We start from the raw sequence: 19,240 nt of genomic DNA, 5'->3' as shown, positions 1-19,240 counted from the left end.
AACATTTCAAGCCAATAGTGTAAACCCAGTGTCCTGTCATCCTCATTAACCTAATGAAGGGAACTGTGCATTTTTGGAGGCTTGTACTTCAGAAAAAATTTAGAAAGTCAATAAAACTCTGCCTTACGAGGCTTAGGATCCTTATAACACAGGAAAACTACATTTAAACACAGTGCTTTTGGGGAGTAGTTCCTACTGTATGTCCACCAGATATTGTTGATGTATGTAGTTATGATTTGTTCTGGTTGTAACCTTCTTTTCCATTTAGCAATTTGGTAATTATAGTGGTTAGAGGACAAGGTGCAAATTATTGTATCATTACCATAAATTCGAGTCAGGTATAACTAGTACTACTAAATTCATACATTCACTTTTAGTCTTTTAAAATACTGTTTATTCCAACAACCCATTGGTCAAAGTCATGCTTAACCATGGCAATATGCAGGTTATTTGTGTTTACAGACACCATTCACAATATTCCCCAGTCAGTCCAACTTCACAGCTCTCTGATACTGTTCTGGAAGTGGAGATGGGGAGTAATGAGAGAGGGAGCAACTGAGCTAAAAACAGCTTCATTAGAGCTGGTTGGGAGAGGAGAGAAACAACAGTTCTCCTATAGCCTTGAATTATTGCTGGGAGTCAGGGCCAGCTGACAAGTTTTCTTTTAACTCAGGTTCTGAGACCGAGGTACATTGTGCATAACTTTAATAAAAAAAGAAAAAAAAATTAAATCATTGTTCTATGGAAAGGAATAGTAATGATAGTTTATAATGTATTCCAAGGCCATGCCAACACCGCTGGCTGTAGAATATAAGCGTTACTCTTTGCAGTAAATTAAATACAATAATTCTCTCCAGTTAATGTATGTTGTTGTACTGTGTTCCACAGTCCATTAAACTGTTGAGTATAAATAATGCATTAATGTAGTTTTTACCTGTAATATAACAGGTAGCTTATGAATTGGGATTGGTTCCACATTAGTTAAAAAAAACTAAAAATAACCTGGGCAGCTGTGTGGCAACAGATCACCCATCAGACCTAGAGGCAATTAAAGATGGCATAAATACTCATTAACACAATGCATTAAATATTGCTTAAAATATCTCCACCCTGATAAAAAGTTGATTACAAAGCTTGAATTAAACTGTTTTCTGTGTGTGTGTGTGTGTGTGTGTGTGTGTGTGTGTGCGTGTGTGTGTGTCTCTAGAAATGGGTGCATCAGATCCAATTAATGTTGCTCTATAGTACTGGAAACATCAACACCACTAGCATTCTTCAGTAAAGTGATGAGCTTTATAAAACCTTGAACAGCATTTGGTGTAGGTCCCAGGTGGCTGCAAGCCTGTGGCAGCTTATAAAGTGAACAGGGTCTCCTGCTCAAGCTGGCCTCCCACTGGGCCCGTACCTCCACAGATGCAAAGTGCCAGACTTGTCAATTCCCATGTCAACTGAAGCGACTGACTGGATGAATGTTTAGCTCCCCCACCTGCGTAACGTGGGATCCTGGAATTGGCATGTCCTCGCTGTCTGACCTTTTGCCTTTCACTGTTGCTGTTTTTCTGAAGGTGAAAGAGAATATGCTTTCCACATCGAACACCAAACGCTATATGCACCGCATGCCTGCTCCTCTTCACTGAGGCTTTTCAATTAAGAGAGGTTGACTGATCAGCCTAAGGCTATCTATGGCCCTTGTATTGCATAACCAGGAATGAGTGGTGGGGTGATGCACTGGGAAGCAAAGCCTTTCACCTCAAAGCTACCAGTTTGAAAGATTACCTTTGCACCTCTTTACCTTTTAACATGGTTTCAACTGAGTTCCTTGTGACAGCTTCACCACTATACAAAGAAGTAAAAAGACATTGTATGTAACATACTTCATTTCCACAGCAAGCACGCAGTTAGCTCTAATGTTTGATTAATTCCAGGAGAGCAATTTATCCAGGTATGTTGCTCCTCACTTTTGATCTACTTTGTACTATGGGCCTTTGCGTCTAACATTGCTTCATTAACCTTATGTTTGGTTGAAAGGTGGGTAGCCCAAATTAGTTTATTTTGTTTTAAAAGTCTGGTGGAGAACAAAACATTTGTCACCTCCTGGGCAAGGTTACTACATGGCAGCGGGATAAAGATTTGGAAAGCTACATGTTCTACTTATTTGTTAAACAGTGGCATTAAATCCATGGGATCGGCCCACCAGCAATTTCTACAAGCGCTAAGTGATTGCATGCATGTTTAAAGCACACAATAAAAAGTATTCTTTCTTACCAAAACATTTGAGACAAGAATGTTGAGTACCCTTGAATCTGAGTGTAGCTATTCTAAATATTGAATACCTGCATTCAAAACCTATTAAATAGTCGTAGTTGGTGCTGTGTATTCTTGTTTAGACCTTGTGTTTAAACCAAAACCCCTCGTTATTTAGTCATGCATCCATTGTCGCTTATGTTTTGATGTTGTGTCGCCCTTATCTAAAAAGCTAAACTGTTTTGTCAGCTTTTTATCTGTTATCTTAAAACAAACAATTGACAGCTGATGCAAAACTTTTTGTGCATTCATTGCAGGAGCAGTTTGTCATTGAGTCCAGTCCTTGCACCAAGAAACACCTCACAATAGTATTGCATTATCACCAACGCAACAGTGTTTATGGTCTCCTTTGGGGAACCTGTGTGGGGAATATCAGTTTTGTTTCTAGCTGCATAATTGTTCTGTAGCAAATCATTTGAAATGAAGGATAGGTGTCAGAGAAAGAGAGATACTGCTTTGCTTGGAGTGAGGGACAGACGATTAACAATTACAACTTTGATAACCGATAAGAGGCATACATTGAGAGAGATGGAGTTTTTACAGATGAGCAGCACCGGGAATAAGCAATCTTAATGCATTTTACAGATTTTAGACAGGATACTGTGTGGATCTTATAGAGCCAATAAGCCTGTTTAAAACAAACACCGCCGGAACCATCTACATGTGTTCTCTACAAACAGGTGGTGTTTATAGAGAGGAACTCATTTGAATGTTTTTTTTTTTTTTAAATATAACTGCAAGAAAATGCGTGCTAGTAATATATATATATATATATATATATATATATATATATATATATATATATATATATATATATCTGTTCTATACTAGTTCTGTACTAGTTGCAGGAGACAATAGGATACAACAACGTTTAAGATAGAGTAGTCAATAGGAAATGGCTAGGCAATGTATTTTTGTGAATCTTGTTTGGAAAGCGCCCATTTTAAAAGGAGGAACTGTTGTCACTGATTATACAGTCAAGGTTTGATTGATTGATTTGAAAGCCTGTTTCAATTCACAGTTATGTTTCTGACAGTTCTACAAAGCGGCCTACAAGAATGACGTTAATGAGTGCTCTTCACTGCTGCAGTCTGTGTTTGAGATCTGGGAAAAAACACATTTCTCACAAGTCCTTTGTTAGGGAATCGCTGCATTAGAGTGTGGATTGTTGAAAAGCTTACCTCATGCACAGAATTGATCCCTGAAAGTATTCTTTTCAAAGTTGTCTAAAAATTATATAAATGTGAATAGGAATGCTTGTTGCTGCGAATTGTAGACTGCATACAGTATACATGGTATTTACAGCTCAGGGTGCAGAACAGAACTTTACAATAGATACTGGGACTGAGTTAGTGGTAGATTAGGTAGCACATTAGAGATGGAAATACTACAAATTACAGAAACTGTCACAATAATATGGTAACGCATAGAGGTATCCAGTATCTTTGATGTAGCAATCAGGAAATAACGTTAGATATTGTTAGATACATGTCTGATGCAAAGCGATAAAAGCAATTTCTGCTAATGCTAGCATGTTTCCATATACAAGGGCAAACTTTCTGTTATGTAAGTTTGTTCATTATCTTACAAATAATGTATTTAATATGTTTATATATGTAATTCAATTAAATCTTGTGGGGTGGGGGTATGCAAGTGTTTTTATAAACGCTCAGGGAATCTGACTCATGGAGTCAAATTCAAAGGAAGTAGCTTGTTTATACAACAATATAGTGGTTGACTGCACCGCTGCTGGGATGAAAGCTTGGTTGTCAACAAGAGGGAGCAATCTAGCACTGGGGTCAAATCAATATTCTTCCAAACATTTGAGTTTTTGTACTCTTGATCGCCTATCTCTTACACTTCTCTCTTACACCTCTCTCTCTCTCTCTCTCTCTCTCTCTCTCTCTCTCTCTCTCTCTCTCTCTCTCGTAAAATGTATTCACATTAGAGGATGCAGAAATGCTGCTGTCTCTATCTACTAGTGACCTAAATCAGTAATAGTTCCTGAAATTCAGAGGAATTTGTTTCATCATTTCAGACCGTGTTACCTATACTGAAAACATTGTCTCATTTGGAATATTCGGGTTGCAGTAAATTCAACCTAATCACAAACCATGCACGAACTGAAAGCATTCTTTATTGGATTTCACAAAAGATGGTAAACTAGTTTATTAGCAGAGACATTGAAGCACTGCATTGCCTTGATTTTGGGGCTGGTGGAGTCTGGAGCTCATTCTACCGCGAATTGCCTTGCAGATACTGTATGTGTCTGCTATTCCCTACCCCCTAAAGGTTTTCAGTTGTGGGGAGCAAGTGCATCTGACTGGAAGTAATGGGCCTGTTATAATGACACTGCAATGGCTGTTAGAGCTTGCTATGGCAGGTAATACTTATTTTGTTTCTCAGAAATGAAATCTTAATCTAACAAGGGTCTTATAACTTACCAGCTTTGTTAGTTACTGCATCACCTGTTGCTAATAATGGACATGACAAGGGTAACCCAAAGGACTAAACTTCTCTCACTCAGAAAGGGACACCTGGGGCCAGTGCCTCATGATAGATTGTATTACAGTCTTACCTTTGATACATTTAATTTCTCATAGACCACTATCATTTACCCAGAGCAAATAGATCAATTAAACATGTTTCTCTTTTATTGCGAACACAGGCAAATAAATCTCAATCTCCTTTTTAACCTTTGAAAGCAATGAAGCAGAGGGATGAAAGAACAAATGGCTGAATAAAATGGTGACATCTTCACATTAGAGCTGATGATTTGGTATTTCGTGTTGCACATTCACACTTTGTTTTATGAGCCAAAAAATGGGAGCATGCTAAATGAAACCATTCTAGTTGAAATAAATACTCTTTGTAACAGATTTACCAAACAGTGTTCTGAAAGGCAATGTCATAGTGGAACGGTGCTGTCTCCAGCCAGATATAAGCAGTATTTAACACATCAGGTATTTTACACGGTCAGCCAAATCCTAGAATGTACACACACACACACATATATATATATATTTTTTAAATGTATGTAGGGTTTGGAGGTAGGGGTAGGGAAAGCTTAGTTACAGATTCAGTTTATTATGATGTCAGAAATGCACAGTGGAACAAAAATTAGGAATCACTACAGGGATTTGCATGTGTGATCCTAATAAATGTAAATTATATTTTGAAAATGTATGCAGTATGTATAGATGTGTATTTAAAAAAATAAAAAATCTTTAATGAAATAGGAATCCAATCTGAGATACCAGCTTTGCACTTCTTTTCTAATAGTATTGCTATCCCACTGTGACAAATGTCTCATTTAACAGAGGTGTCCTGCAGGGAGCAGCAGCAGTTAGTAAGAGTTTCAGATTTACAGCAGCTGTGTTGTAGTAGCTATATTTTCCAAGAAAACAATTGTGTAGTTTGATTAGTGAGTTTGATACCTGTTCTTAAACGCTTCCTGTAGGTCACCTTAGATACCAGATCACACATTGTCCCCTTATTACGTGAACACCTGAATACCTGGGTGGCCTTTTTGAGAAAGAAAAATACAACTATTAATGTTAAAAAAACTAGTTACCAATAAGGTTAATATATTTAGTTGTTTGCTATTTTGTGACATTGACGATTTGAATTACCTTCAGTGTAAACTTTGGTGTAAATACCTTGATATACCTGACCCACAGTTGTGTTTCCTAATGCAGCTGGTGTAGCTGTTTGAAACCGTGCAGTTTACCAATTTTCCTGACTCCAGTGACAGCTGGGAAAAACCTCACACAGCATCCTAAAGATACATCAGGCCTAATTAAAACATCTTTTGGGCTGATTCGTAAGCAGTATTTGTTTTTGGAACGGAGTGATTTTCAGAATATGAAGCTGTCGGTTTGTGAGCAGCTTTAAAGCCAAAACCCTACAATTGTGCCATCCTTGTAGACAACCCATTTAAAGATGTTAAGGTGCATGAGTCATGTAATCACACTGTAAGACGCTTGAAGCTTGTTCTAAAAAGCTTGGTTGAAAACGTTCCTCCTGCCCTGATCCAACATTGGCAAACTTTGCTGTCATCCATTTTCAAAAATTCTACTCTAAAGCGTTGAAATTGCCCCAGATTCCAATAGGAAATCTCCTTCAGCAAATAAGCAGTGCTTTAGCAAGTAAGCAGCAGAAAATCAAGCTTTCCTTCTTGGTTATTCAGATCCCATTCAGCTTTAGTCTCGACCGAAATACATTTTCCTCTCCTTTGATTGATCACAAATTCTGTTCTCATCCCAGCTTCTAATAATTCCATATCTAAATTGCAAAACCATCACCACTACATTAATGAGCATCTTTGTTTAAAGTCTTTGAGATGACACGGATTGCATGGGCATGTTGGCTGAATGACCCTATCTCCCTAACTGAAATAGGTACTTAGAAGAATATTGTTTTAATGTGCAAGTGCCAATACTACTAAAGCTGTGCAATAATTACAAGTCTGTGCTACCTTTTCCACTGATCCCTACAGACTCTACAAGATCTTTGAAGTTCTGACATGAAAGGATTATTTGAATACTCTAGGAAAGGAGTCTTGAGCCTCTCACTAATAGCTGATTATAGCCAGATTAATGACCCACAACCCTAGCCAGTAGATCAGTACTCCATATTTGGTTGTGCTTCATATTACTTTGATGACAACAGAATTGCACAGTGGTAGGTTAAGTTCCGTTTCAAGACTGATTAAATTACTTAAAAAAATACAATACATGAAGATTTGCTTTATCGCTTGGCCACAGTGCATTGCAGCAGGTCTTATAGAATTTCACTTTGAAGCTATGATTAAGAATACTGCAGTATATCGTTTGGTTAAATATTAAGTTTTTAATCGATAAAATCAACCCTAAAAACTGTAGATTTGTCTTTGGACTTCTCCCAGCATTTGGCCAGATATACAATAGGCCAGATATACAATCTACTGTCAAAAGTTAATGTTTATGAACTCATTCTAGGCACGCACATAATCTGTATTTTGTTATTGCTTTACATCCTCATTTACAGTACAGTTTAATTCCATACTACAGTAGAAGCATTAACTGTACTCTCCATCACTCACCTCGCCTGGCTAGTATCGATTCTATACGCTGCCTGCCTTTCTCAGTGTGGTTCTCTTTCTCCTTCTCTAGTGTCTGCCCAGATCCTGAAGGCCAGTCTCGACACCATGGAGAGACAGATCCAGCGCCTGGAGAATGACATCAAAAACTTCCCCAAGAATGATGACGATCCTGATAAGTTTGTTCAAAAGATGATTATATCCTTTCTGTGGTAGTTCAGCCTCTCTCCCTAACACATGGTATTTTAGGAACAATTTAAGAGCTAAATAGGGTTTTTTTTCCCAGCAACTAAATGTAGGGAACTAAGTAGTGAACATCTAAACTTTGCAGATACTGTAGAACTATTCATGAGGTGCAAATGTCACCTTAAACATGCTGCTTCATAAGCTGATAGAAAGGGTTGTTTTGTGTTTTATGGGCTTCCTCGTTGGTTGCTTATTCTGTATGCCTTGAGTGAAATAGTTTATATGAACACCTCAAACCCTGCTGTAGACTTTCAAATTATTTCTTGTCATTGTATCAAATAGAAACCAAAAGTTTGGACAAATAGCATTAAAGATTACTGCCAAATTCAGGGGTTCATGAAAGCTTGGTAAAACCAAGCAGATGTCTTAAAGCAGCTTTCGTGGTGGGACTTCCCATGCCTAGATCTTTTCATTGTTTTCTGTGCACAAGATGATGTTCCTGAGCCTAAGTGTTCGTAAAAGTGACTTCCAAGATTTATAATATTTAAATTGCCAGCTGTCATTGTCTCAAAGGTGATCATTACAGATGGTTTCTCTTGTACTGTCTTGCTCTTCTACATGGTTAACAATTGATCATAGTTTATTATTAACAGGATTGTGTGCGTCCTGAGAGAGGTAAGTGACCACCTTCTTAAATGGGATTACCTTGACCTTCACCTCTTTGAATACATTTTAAACTCGATGTAGACAACAGTAAGACACCTACAGTGACTGCAAATATATCTTGGTGGATGTGTATGAGGGAATACTGGGACTAGTTTACGAGCTATGCGTGTATAATCCATACACAGAGGATCGCTATTTATTATTATTAACCTTTGTTTAGTCCATCAGCTTGCACATAGTTACACCATATATATGTTTTTTAATGTTTTGAAGGGAGTCACATTAGGTGGCTGAGGCACGTCAATAGTTTTGATATGCTTGTTTTGAACTGATGTCGTTGAAGGGAGATACAAATTGATCGGAGGGTTGTGGGTTCAATCCCTAGTGGGGGACATTGCTGCTGTATCCTTGAGCAAGGTACTTTACCTAGATTGCTCCAGTAAAAACCCAACTGTATAAATGGGTAATTGTATGTAAAAAAAAAAATAATGTGATATCTTGTAAGTCGCCCTGGATAAGGGCGTCTGCTAAGAAATAAATAATAATAATAATAATGATTTTCAAACAGGTGATATAAACTGTATGTTGAGAATAAAGTAAGGTAGAAACTTGATATGGTTAATGTCAGGAATGAGGTTTGCTTGAGTTGGGTTGTGGCATACAGCAAGCACAAATATGTTCAAGCTCTATACTCTATACAAGCTACCGTGGCAACAATGGCAGGGTTAAGGTTGGGTTCTGAAGTGGCAGGACTCATAGTCACATCATGAAGGAGGCACCTTCAACTAGCAGATTCACTGAGGGTTAGGTGACCCAATTGCCAAACTACACATTGACTCGTTGTGTGGCTGGGACTTTTGCTTTTGTGTGGCTTTCATTTTACCCAGCTGTAAAACTGGAAATACAGATGCACTGCTTTGGTAAATAGCTTATTTACTTTTCTGATGTTCACTTGTACAGCACAGGCAGGTATTTTAATTTCTCAGCCATTCATATAGCTTCAGTCCTGATGCTTATAACAATTGCAAAAAATAGAAATAAAAAAAGAATTGAGAAAAAAAAGAGAAATCTCCCTGTCTCTGTTCACCTGCATCCAACTGGAACACAGGCATGCAGCTGGTTTGTGGAAATGGGGGCTGTTCAGCTGTGTCAGACCTATCCATTTCCATGTACCTGTGTAGTGAATGAAATTGATATTGGGAGCAAGCTTATCTTGGTATGAGCCAGAGAAACAGTGAAAGAGCATATGGATTTTATATATTTTTTTTATTGAATAGTTCTTCCGTAGGTTTAAATGGTTAGATGCTGAAAACAAATAATAATAATAATTATTATTATTATTATTATTATTATTATTATTATTATTATTATTATTATTATTATTATTATACACTTCAAAATACAGTTACCAATTCGCTAATATTAACATCATGCACTTAGCATGCTGTGAGGATGGAACTACATGTATTTAACTAAATTCTTAATAATATAATGTTGTTTGTACATGTATTAAATGATGTAACAAAAGTGTAGGTACAATCTAAACCTTCTTCTTGTAGCATTATTAGTACTATTTAATCTTGTCTATATTTAAATTGTACTTGCTCTATATATTTCACTTCAATCAGTTAATTAAACTGGTTGTGTTAGCTGTGTGTACTGGACTTAAAATCTTTAACGTTAAAGATGTAAAATCTCAGACTGAGATGAAGAACAGCCTTATACTGGATAGCCAGCTCTGCCTGCAATGCATTAGTTATTTAAATTGGATGGTGTTTTATAATGTGTTCTATGTTCAGAAGGTTCTGTGGGTATATATATTCTCCTTAGTGTCACCCGTCCTTTATATGTCTATATTGTGTATGTGAACATAGCTGGTAGGTACGGTACATTGACAATTCAAGTGTCAGATACTGTAGGTGGATACTGGCCTTAGAAATTAATTACATTGTGCGGTAAGTTCACCAATTCATTGTTAAACTTGGCTTTTAACATATCCTTGTAATTGGAGCTCTCCCTACGGAAGGACAGGATGGGGTATGTCTTGGTTTCCATTAGGTAAATATGTGCACTTTCCTGATAAGGGTGTATGTTCAGCAGTTAAGTGGGATTTCAAAGAACTAATGGGACTCTCGAAGGCTTTTACATGAAATATGAGCCACAGGAGACCCGTATTTCATGAATGAGTATTTCCACAAATTGCGTGCCCAATATAATCTAGCGATACTCTTCATTAAGTGACATGGCCCGTGAGGGCTTGTATTAGTTCAGGGACTGGCTCATATGGGAGTAAAGAAGTTTGGGGCCCTGGAATACCTAACTATGAGATGATGGATGAGTTGGCTTGTCTCATTCGTCTCCAGCAACAACAGTAAATGCAATAATTCATTCTTTGATATTCTGCTTAACCTGTCAGTTCCCATGGGCCATTTAACCCCTGAGGGTCTCTTTGGATTGGAAGTGGCTAACAAATAGGGGCTGGCAGGGGTGTAAAGGAGACACACCCAGTAGAGTGTCCCCAGTTTCAATCTTGCCTTGGGGATAATTGACATTTGAACTGAAAAACTCAAGCCGCCAGGATTCTAAACAGCCGCATTTTTTTAGTCAATGGATTTGTATAAATATTGTTATCCAGAGGGTAATATTAAATTCAATCAAACTTAACTTGATTCTGGTTTGAAGAAGTAATTCATTAAAATTAGCATGAACAGCTACTTTATTTATAATTCCCACTTTATTAAGGAGTCTACCTACAGAACGGATCCTAAGGAAGGCTTCTGTTGTCTTTTTTATAACTGGAAGGAGAAAACATTCTTTAAATGGACAGTGCCAAGACTACTTTTTTTTGTTTCAAAGATGATGAGAGGGAAAAAAAACCTTCATAAAGAATGATTCAGGTTGCCAGTGCAGGTACTTGATTGTTTTAGAAGGAGAAAGTCTAAGGATGTCAGAACATTAATCATTTTAACAAACATGAAGTCAGTCCTCGGGTTCACTGCTGTGTGGATAGCATAATTAAAGGTAACCCTCCCTCCCCTCCCTTTCCCTTCCCCAACAGCCCTTACTCTCAGCTGTACCAATAAATAGTGTCTACCCAGCAGAGCACTGAGAAGACAAATCTGCCAGCTGAGAATCGAAGAGAAATACAGCTGTGTGCTGTCACAGAGAGCCTGCCACCGAAAGAAAGAGGAGTACTGTGTAACAATGTAGCGCTCTGTCCAGGAAAAAAAAAAAAAAGATTGGTTCAGTCCGGTTAGAGTGTAGTTATTACAAAACAATCAATCAACTTATCGATCAGTTGTTACATTCAGGGGAAAAGGAGAAAAGAAAAAGAATGAATTTATGACTTCTATAACGAGCGGTGCTGAAATATTCTTGAAGTAACTTCTCTCGCTGTCAGAACACTACAGTGGAGTGATATCAGTAAAACACATAAGATGAAACTAATGAAATCATGCCGTGTCGGTTCAGTGGGTTGGAAATAATCCCACGAGGTACGGCGTTCACAGGCACACACACACACACACATATATATATATATATATATATATATATATATATATATATATATATATATATATATATATATATATATATATATATAATACAAACTGCTACTTTTATTAAATGTCTGTTTCAGCAGTTTGATTTCAGTACCTTTAAGGCATGAAGCACAACTAAATACATAAACACATCAATAAAAATCTGATATATAAAAACAATTGCTGTGTCTGCAGGTGCACCCTACCCCATGAGATATGCACTTCACTGGCCATCCACCATCTTCTAGTTCTGTCCCAATGCCTAAGGGGCCTTCCTTGAAAAGTACAAGCCGTGTAAACTTTCTGAAAGTTAAAAACTATATTTTCCTACAATGAGTCTTTGGGCTTAATACGTCCAGATTGTGTCTGCCAGGAGAACTAAGCACCAAGTCAAGTTAAATTATAGTGAGTAGGCCATGAATTAACAGAGAGGTAAATGACCCCCAGTTATCTAGAACTGAATTATTCAATATGAAATCTTTAAAGGGAGATCTGTCATAGCCCACTCAATACAACTTTGATTAAAAGAGTAGTTTGGAAAAAAGGGTCTGTACATTATATTGAAAAGGTCCTCAGACAAAACATATGCACAAAGTCGTTAATAAAATAGTACCCAGTATTAAACACTGTATATGTACATGGAAATGTGTATATGTAGGTTCTCTACTATATATTTCACATTGGTATTACCGTCTCAAACTAACATATCTCAAATTTTCCCACAAACTAAGGTTAACAGTATATGTATTAAAAGACATGCCATGTTTACCAATGTAATTCCATCTCAGAGCTCCGATAAGAATCAATACATTTGGTACATTTTATTTCTCCATGGACTTACTGAATAATATATATGGTCTATTTTTTCCATTATAGTTAACTGTGAATTAAGTCACTGATTATTCACACTAGAAATGGGAACTTGTGCAAAACAAGTCATTTGTTTTTTTCTGAGATTTCAAAATAGGAAAATTATGACTCGCTGGGAAAGGGTAAGATGCTCCAGCGGGAAGCATATTAAAACGCTGGCTCAGAGAAAGACCCAGGCAGTAAAGATTTATACAGAAATATAATGAGGGAGGGATAGGGCATGAGACAGGAGAGTCCGTGTGAAAGCTAGCATGGAAATGTATAATTGACCAGTTCATTAAAACCTGTGTTGAGCACTTTCAGGGACCGTAATAGAAACTCATGCTGATTATTTTACAGTTTATGCAGAAATTCATTTCATGACCTTTTTAATTTGCTAGAATTCAGACATTGTTTAACAGGGAGCTTTTCCCCTGCATTTTAATATGTGAGAACGGGTGAGTTTGCGTATGTGTGTGTTTGTGGGGATGGTTAGAGGTTACCGACAAAGATCTCTCCGGGGCTAGATCATTTAAAAGAAATGCAGTAAGAATACAATCCTGGTTTTGAATCTCATTTAAGCTGTTGATTTTCTGTGCTATACATGTGGTCAAACCCTGCTTTAAAACCTGCTTGTCAGTCTCCCTGATATAACACGCAGCAGTAAGGTGATATATATTTGACATATTCAAGCTATTGTTATTTTCAGAATATGCTTATGTTATGTTAAAACCATATAGGGCACTACACATTTGCATTGTTTAATTTTCTCCATTGTGCTCCGTTTGGTCCCTTCTTGATGGCATACTGTGTGTCCAAACTAATTGTTTGGTGCATTAGTAATTATTTAGTGCACTTGTGAACCCCAAGGCATTTTAATGAACTATCAGTTTACAAAAAAGAAAAACTAATTGGATTTAATTAGTGAATTGACAGCCTTTCCCTGTCTGTTGAATGCAACTTCATAACCCTTCATTCCCATGGACGTTGCTGTCTAGATTATAGCTTTGTTAAGGTCAAATGCACATTTTAGATTTTAATTAATTAATTAATTGATTAATTAATTCATTTAGGGGGTATGTTTCTGCTACAGAAAGGTCACTATGTGAGAGTAGATCTTCAGTACTTGATGCTTACTGCTTTGGAAACTTTTGTTAAGTGTTACAGAACATGTTGTGACTTTTGTTACATGCTCACTGCCTCAGGTGTACTATACGTAGCTGCAAATATCTTCTGAAATTCTGTCGCTTTCAAGTTTCAGACTAACAAAGGCAACTTACTGAGTGTTTTTTTTATTTAAGTTAGCTGAAGAAAAATGTAATGTTTTGAATGATATTTTATTTTAGTTAGCTGAAGAAAAAGAGGCCCCTCCGTTATGCAAGCGTGTGTCTACATGTATACTGTTTAATTATATTTACAATACAGAATTTTTGCAAACAATAAAAACGGCTAAGGCAGCACTTTATTTTCTATCCAGTGATGCAGCAGATACATATTGCAGATTATAGTTTTACAGTACCTTTTTTTACACACACAAACCTACTACTAACGGCTGATAACACAGTTGATTTAGATTTGCTTAACGCAATTACACATAACAATATTGAAAAAAACAAACAAAATGAAGACGAATTGGAAAACATGCCTTATAACAAATAAATAATACCACTAACTGTCACATGTAGCCTGTTCCCGACACTCCCTCCCTGTATAGGCAAACAGTGTTTGTTCACTCATTCTGTTAAAAATTACTAAACTAAACTGGAATGCTAATGAATTTATATATGTTTTGCAAGTTTTAATACGGTCTAAATGTACAGTCAAATAATCATTAACACACGTTATATAATTAATTACAATGCTCCTTCACCGTGAATAAATGCATTTTATTACAATAATTCAATTATTAAAAGAGAGAGCATCTGGAACATGACTTGAACTCAGTGGAAGTAACAGTGCAATGAGGGATTACTGGGTAAAGTGCAACATGTGCTTGTCTTAAAGTCGTTTTTCCCGATAAATGTCCTCTTACAATATTTAAAGGAACCTGAACAGAACTTTTTACAGCAGTCACTTAACGAGAATTTTGGTGGAACTCAAATAAATTAAGGAACAAAAATACCCTTGTTGCACCGGCAAAACGGCAGAAGGGGGTGTACCTATTCGAAATAATCTCTTTAAGCCACTCTCAGATTTCCTTTTCTCATTGTGCTGCACTGTGTGCCATACGTTTTCTCAGAGCGATCAGTAATTTGGCTCGTCTCAGACTGTGATAAAACCTTCACCGGCAGTGTTTTAGTGATCTCTGCACTGCAGTGTTATGAGTTCAGGTCCCACTGAGGACATTCGACTTGAGATTAGAATCCAGCAAACTTCTTGGTCTCTGCAGCACTGGCTCCTGTGTTCCTTTGCTGTAGTAATGAGGAAGAGGGGAAAGAATACTTTCAAATGGGCATAGTAAAGCCCTTGCTAGTTGCTGGCAGGTTGCGAAGGGCAGTTAGCTTTAAGCACATTGCCTAAACAGGCTATGGTCAGCTTTTTGGCAAGAGCTGAAAGACAAGCTCTCAAAAGGTTCCAGTGTTGGCCTTCAGCCCTAGTTTGTTTCTCACTGCGTTTCCTGATGTGCTAATTTGAATTACTTTAAAGGAAAGCTTTGCCACAGACTTGTATCTGTGTGTTACAGCTGAATAATCAATTGTCACTGGAGTGGCACTGAAAGCTGACTCTGGTCCGTGGGGAGATCTGGAAGTTGTATTTAAATTATAACTGCCTGCTATTTTTGCATATCATGAAAAAAACAATCCCCAATACGGAGCTGTAGTGAATTGAAAGTGTGTTTTTCTTATTAAAATTATTTTTGAATAAGTACAGGCTCTCCTGACAGATTTGACCCTCTATAAGAACAAGCATATTTTGTATATGTTAAATTTGTATTAGGTGGTTTTATGTTATCTTGATCATTTGAGACAAGTTCTGAATAACGTGTCTTATTGTAATACTATGATCAATGCAAATTTCAGACTCAGCTTCTGTATTTAAAATGATTTTCTTCTTTTTCTTATCTTGGTCGTCAAAACAATTCTCAATTCACCACCTCCTCTCAGTGATCTCCATCTTCAATCGTTCTGTTAGAAAACATGTTGAAACTGTAATCAAATTGTAAGATTCTGATGAAAGGGTTGTTTCGAATGCAGTGAAATGTAATAACTAATGGTGTCAAACAACTAAACTAACCAAATTGCTTTCTTCTTAGTTTTAGTGTGTTGTTTTTTTGTTGAGGATACAGATCTTGGACATGCTGAGAAAAGTTCCAGGCAGTAGCACTGCTCAGTAGATTAGCATTGTTCAGGAACAGCAGAATGTCATAGGCATAGGCAACTACACCACAACCACTGAAGTACTATTGACACAGAGTCTAATTGGGGGAAAGCTTCTATTGCTTCTTTTGATGACTGATCTATATACTGTTTGTGATTTAATTACAATACCAGTGATTCTGTTTTAAATATATATGCCAGGAGACTAAATCGTATCAAACTAAATCGAAAAAAAAATCTTTACCATGGCCCATGTTTATTTCCACTTAACTTCACAACTACAAAGGACGCTGTTGTGATATTTTTAGTGGAAGGGTTCTGTAGTACTATAAGCACATGATTTGCATACAAGAAGTCCACACAGTCATCAACACTATACAGTATGTGTTCCTGTCTGCCATGACTGTACCTGTTAATGAAAAGAAAAATAAATAATAATATTATTACTATTATTATTTTATTTTTTCTTTCTGTTACATTGTTAATGGTTCACCACTTATTTGTTTTCTTATCTAAAAAATCAATGAAGCTAAATAACACTAAAAATAATAACAATAACAATACTACTACTACTACTACTACTACTACTACTAATAATAATAATAATAATAATAATAATAATAATAATAATAACAATAATAATAATAATACATTTACTACACATGAGTGTCACATAGAGTAGGAGTTCCACACTGTCAGCACTTTCACATACTGGATGACTCTTGGTCCCATGTATGTATAATATTTCTGATTTCAGTATATCACTAGTGTTCTGTTTGCCAGCTTGTTTTAAAGGACAAGGATGATGGGTCTGATGACCTGCTTTCTGGGACTGATCTTGGAGCGCATCAGAATGCAGCACGTTTCCTCTCTTTTCATAAGAAATTCCTTTAGTCCGGAGGTGCTGATTTGAAATGCAATTACTGAGACCTTACGGCTGCCAAGTTCTGCCCAGGGCTAGAGATCATCCATTGCAGAAGGGCGGCTGATTTAGGCTGAGTGAACACTGAAGATTTTCTTTTTCACCTGGTATGAGACAGCGAGCTGTACGGAAGCAGGGCTAGGAAAATGAAGCATTACAAGTCTCCAAAGTCTTTTCCTGTGCCACATTTAAATGTTTCACCTCTGTCTCTCCCTCTCTACTTTCTGGCTGTAAAGTTTAGGGATGACTTAAAACCATATCAGGTACCGGTGTGTTCCAGTTCTTGCCATCACACAGATGAAGTTTCCTAAGTACACAATGTAAGGAATTCAGGATGATTTTCAACTAGCAAAACAAAATCCCAGTAATCCGTAATCATTTTTCAATCATAATTTTTTTCTTTGTGAAAGCTACTGTTATTGTATCTCTATGAACTCTACATTAGCTGAATAGGCTTTATTTCGTGTGTCAAAACCTTTTAGAAAGCATTATTGTGCTGTAGATTCAGGTTACAGAAGTTAGAGCAGAAGGTAAGCTGTCAATAGAGATGTAGCAATTCAATTCAGCTCCATCCATTTCTACCGATGTGAACCATTGCAATTTACTGTTAAAACGATCATTGCTGGCTGGTGCTACTATTGATGCACCAATTACTTCTAAAATGGAAAAAACAAGTGTACTTAATGTTTTCTGCTGATGAAGTGCTATTTATTCAGCTATGAACGGGTAAAATATTCACCAGTGGTGCCATTCATTCCAGTTTATTGCCATGAACTACTGCAGCACACTATTAAATGTACCAGGGAGAATTTGCTGATGAAAGGGTCTAATATTATTAGGAATATGCATGTGGCCCCAAATAAAAGCTGTAATGTAAAGTCAAAACTATTCCTTACATACCTTTACTCTAACACTGAAATAAACTTCCCCATATTGCTGCAATGTTGGGAGTTGTACCTTTAGTCTTGGTTTTTTGTAATTGTAAACCCTGTATGGCTTTTTGCTTTTCTTAAATTCTTGTTTTGGCGTCAGTGCTAGTCCTGGTGTGAGTGATCTGCATGGCAAACAGAAAAAGGGAAACTGAATAATTTGTGCAAAGCAGCATTAGCACCTAGAGATCATAATCAACCTCTAGCACAGAGGATTCACTGTTCATTTTCATAACAGATGCTACAATCTAGAAAAGGAAAATACAAGATAATCTGTTTACAGGTGAACTAGCAAATAATATGAAAATATATTCACCTAGCAATCATAATCCACATATACTGTACAGAATATTGAAACATTGTGTCCATGGCTCTAATGTGATTATAATTTACAATACTAAAACAAAATGGTTCATGCTGAATCTGTTATTGTATAACCTGGCTTTGTCTAAAATAATTTTACATAAAGGAAGAAAAAAAAACTAAAGAATATAAAGTTGTCAAACAAAATGAAAGAACAGATACATTAGCAAACTGGGATTTCAGCCTCAATAATAGCTGAACTTCAAGGTCAGACTTAGCTTAGGCACTGTTGGGTGCCTGACTTAATCTCTCCAATCAGTCCATTATGTCGTACATACCAGTTGTAAGCGATACACAGGTAAAACAGGAATTGATCTTCCTAAAACAGGAAGCCTGGTGCTCGGGCTTGTTAATTTGCAAAATAAATGAACTTGGCGATTATTGACTATTTCATCTGTTCCTATCAGCAACAAAAAGTCTGTTAGCAGCCTCAGAGCTAGTGGTAATATAGATAGTGTCTCAGGATTCTAATTGGGTGCATCAGCATGATTCCAGTCTGCTATGTAGAACCTCTGTGTTACATTTTAAACCATTACAGGCCTTTTCATTAAGCTGTCTGGAAGGCACTCCCAGTCCCAAACAAGTGTTCTTTTCCAAGCTTATTCTGGCTCACAGGCAGTGTGGATGGTTGTTTCTCTGCTTGCACATGGAAATGACCACACGTGAGAATAGTCACACCTGACTGTTGTGACCATTTCAATATTGCCGTCCCTTTTTAAGGTATTGTGGCTTACCTTGGAGCAAGCTGGCTGGTAACTCCTAATTATATAGTTGCTGGCTTGTAACTCCTAATTATACCTACAAATTGCAAACTCAGTAAACTCCTATCATTCTAGACACTTTACTACAAATCTAGCTTGTGCTGAAAGAGAGCAGGCAACTGGCAGAAAGACACTTGCCACAGGGCGGTGTGATATTTTCAAGGCAAATCCAGCATTCAGTCCCTTAAAACATATACCTATAATATCTATATTAAACAGTATTGTTTAATACGAAATCCAATGCAAAGTAAGTACAAAGTTTTCTTGGCTTGTTGATATCAGATATTACTGGCAGTTAATTTCTTGTCTGGTTAAGGTATG

At 36.9% G+C, this 19,240-nt stretch overlaps 1 protein-coding gene across 7 annotated transcripts in view; it reads left to right on the top strand.

The window, feature by feature from the left end:
* Nucleotides 1-19,240, top strand: part of LOC117411924 (protein diaphanous homolog 2-like) — a 403,755-nt gene that overhangs the window by 308,359 nt on the left and 76,156 nt on the right. For all 7 annotated transcript variants that reach the window (XM_058989329.1, XM_058989330.1, XM_058989334.1 and 4 more), the window contains one exon: nucleotides 7,458-7,582. In XM_058989329.1, the coding sequence (XP_058845312.1) occupies nucleotides 7,458-7,582 (125 nt within the window). The remainder of the gene's footprint in view (nucleotides 1-7,457; nucleotides 7,583-19,240) is intronic.

Source organism: Acipenser ruthenus, chromosome 16, assembly GCF_902713425.1.
Source record: "Acipenser ruthenus chromosome 16, fAciRut3.2 maternal haplotype, whole genome shotgun sequence".
Lineage (NCBI taxonomy): Eukaryota > Metazoa > Chordata > Actinopteri > Acipenseriformes > Acipenseridae > Acipenser > Acipenser ruthenus.
The sequence above is the reverse complement of the archived record's forward strand: the minus strand, read 5'-3'. Positions and strand labels throughout refer to the sequence as shown.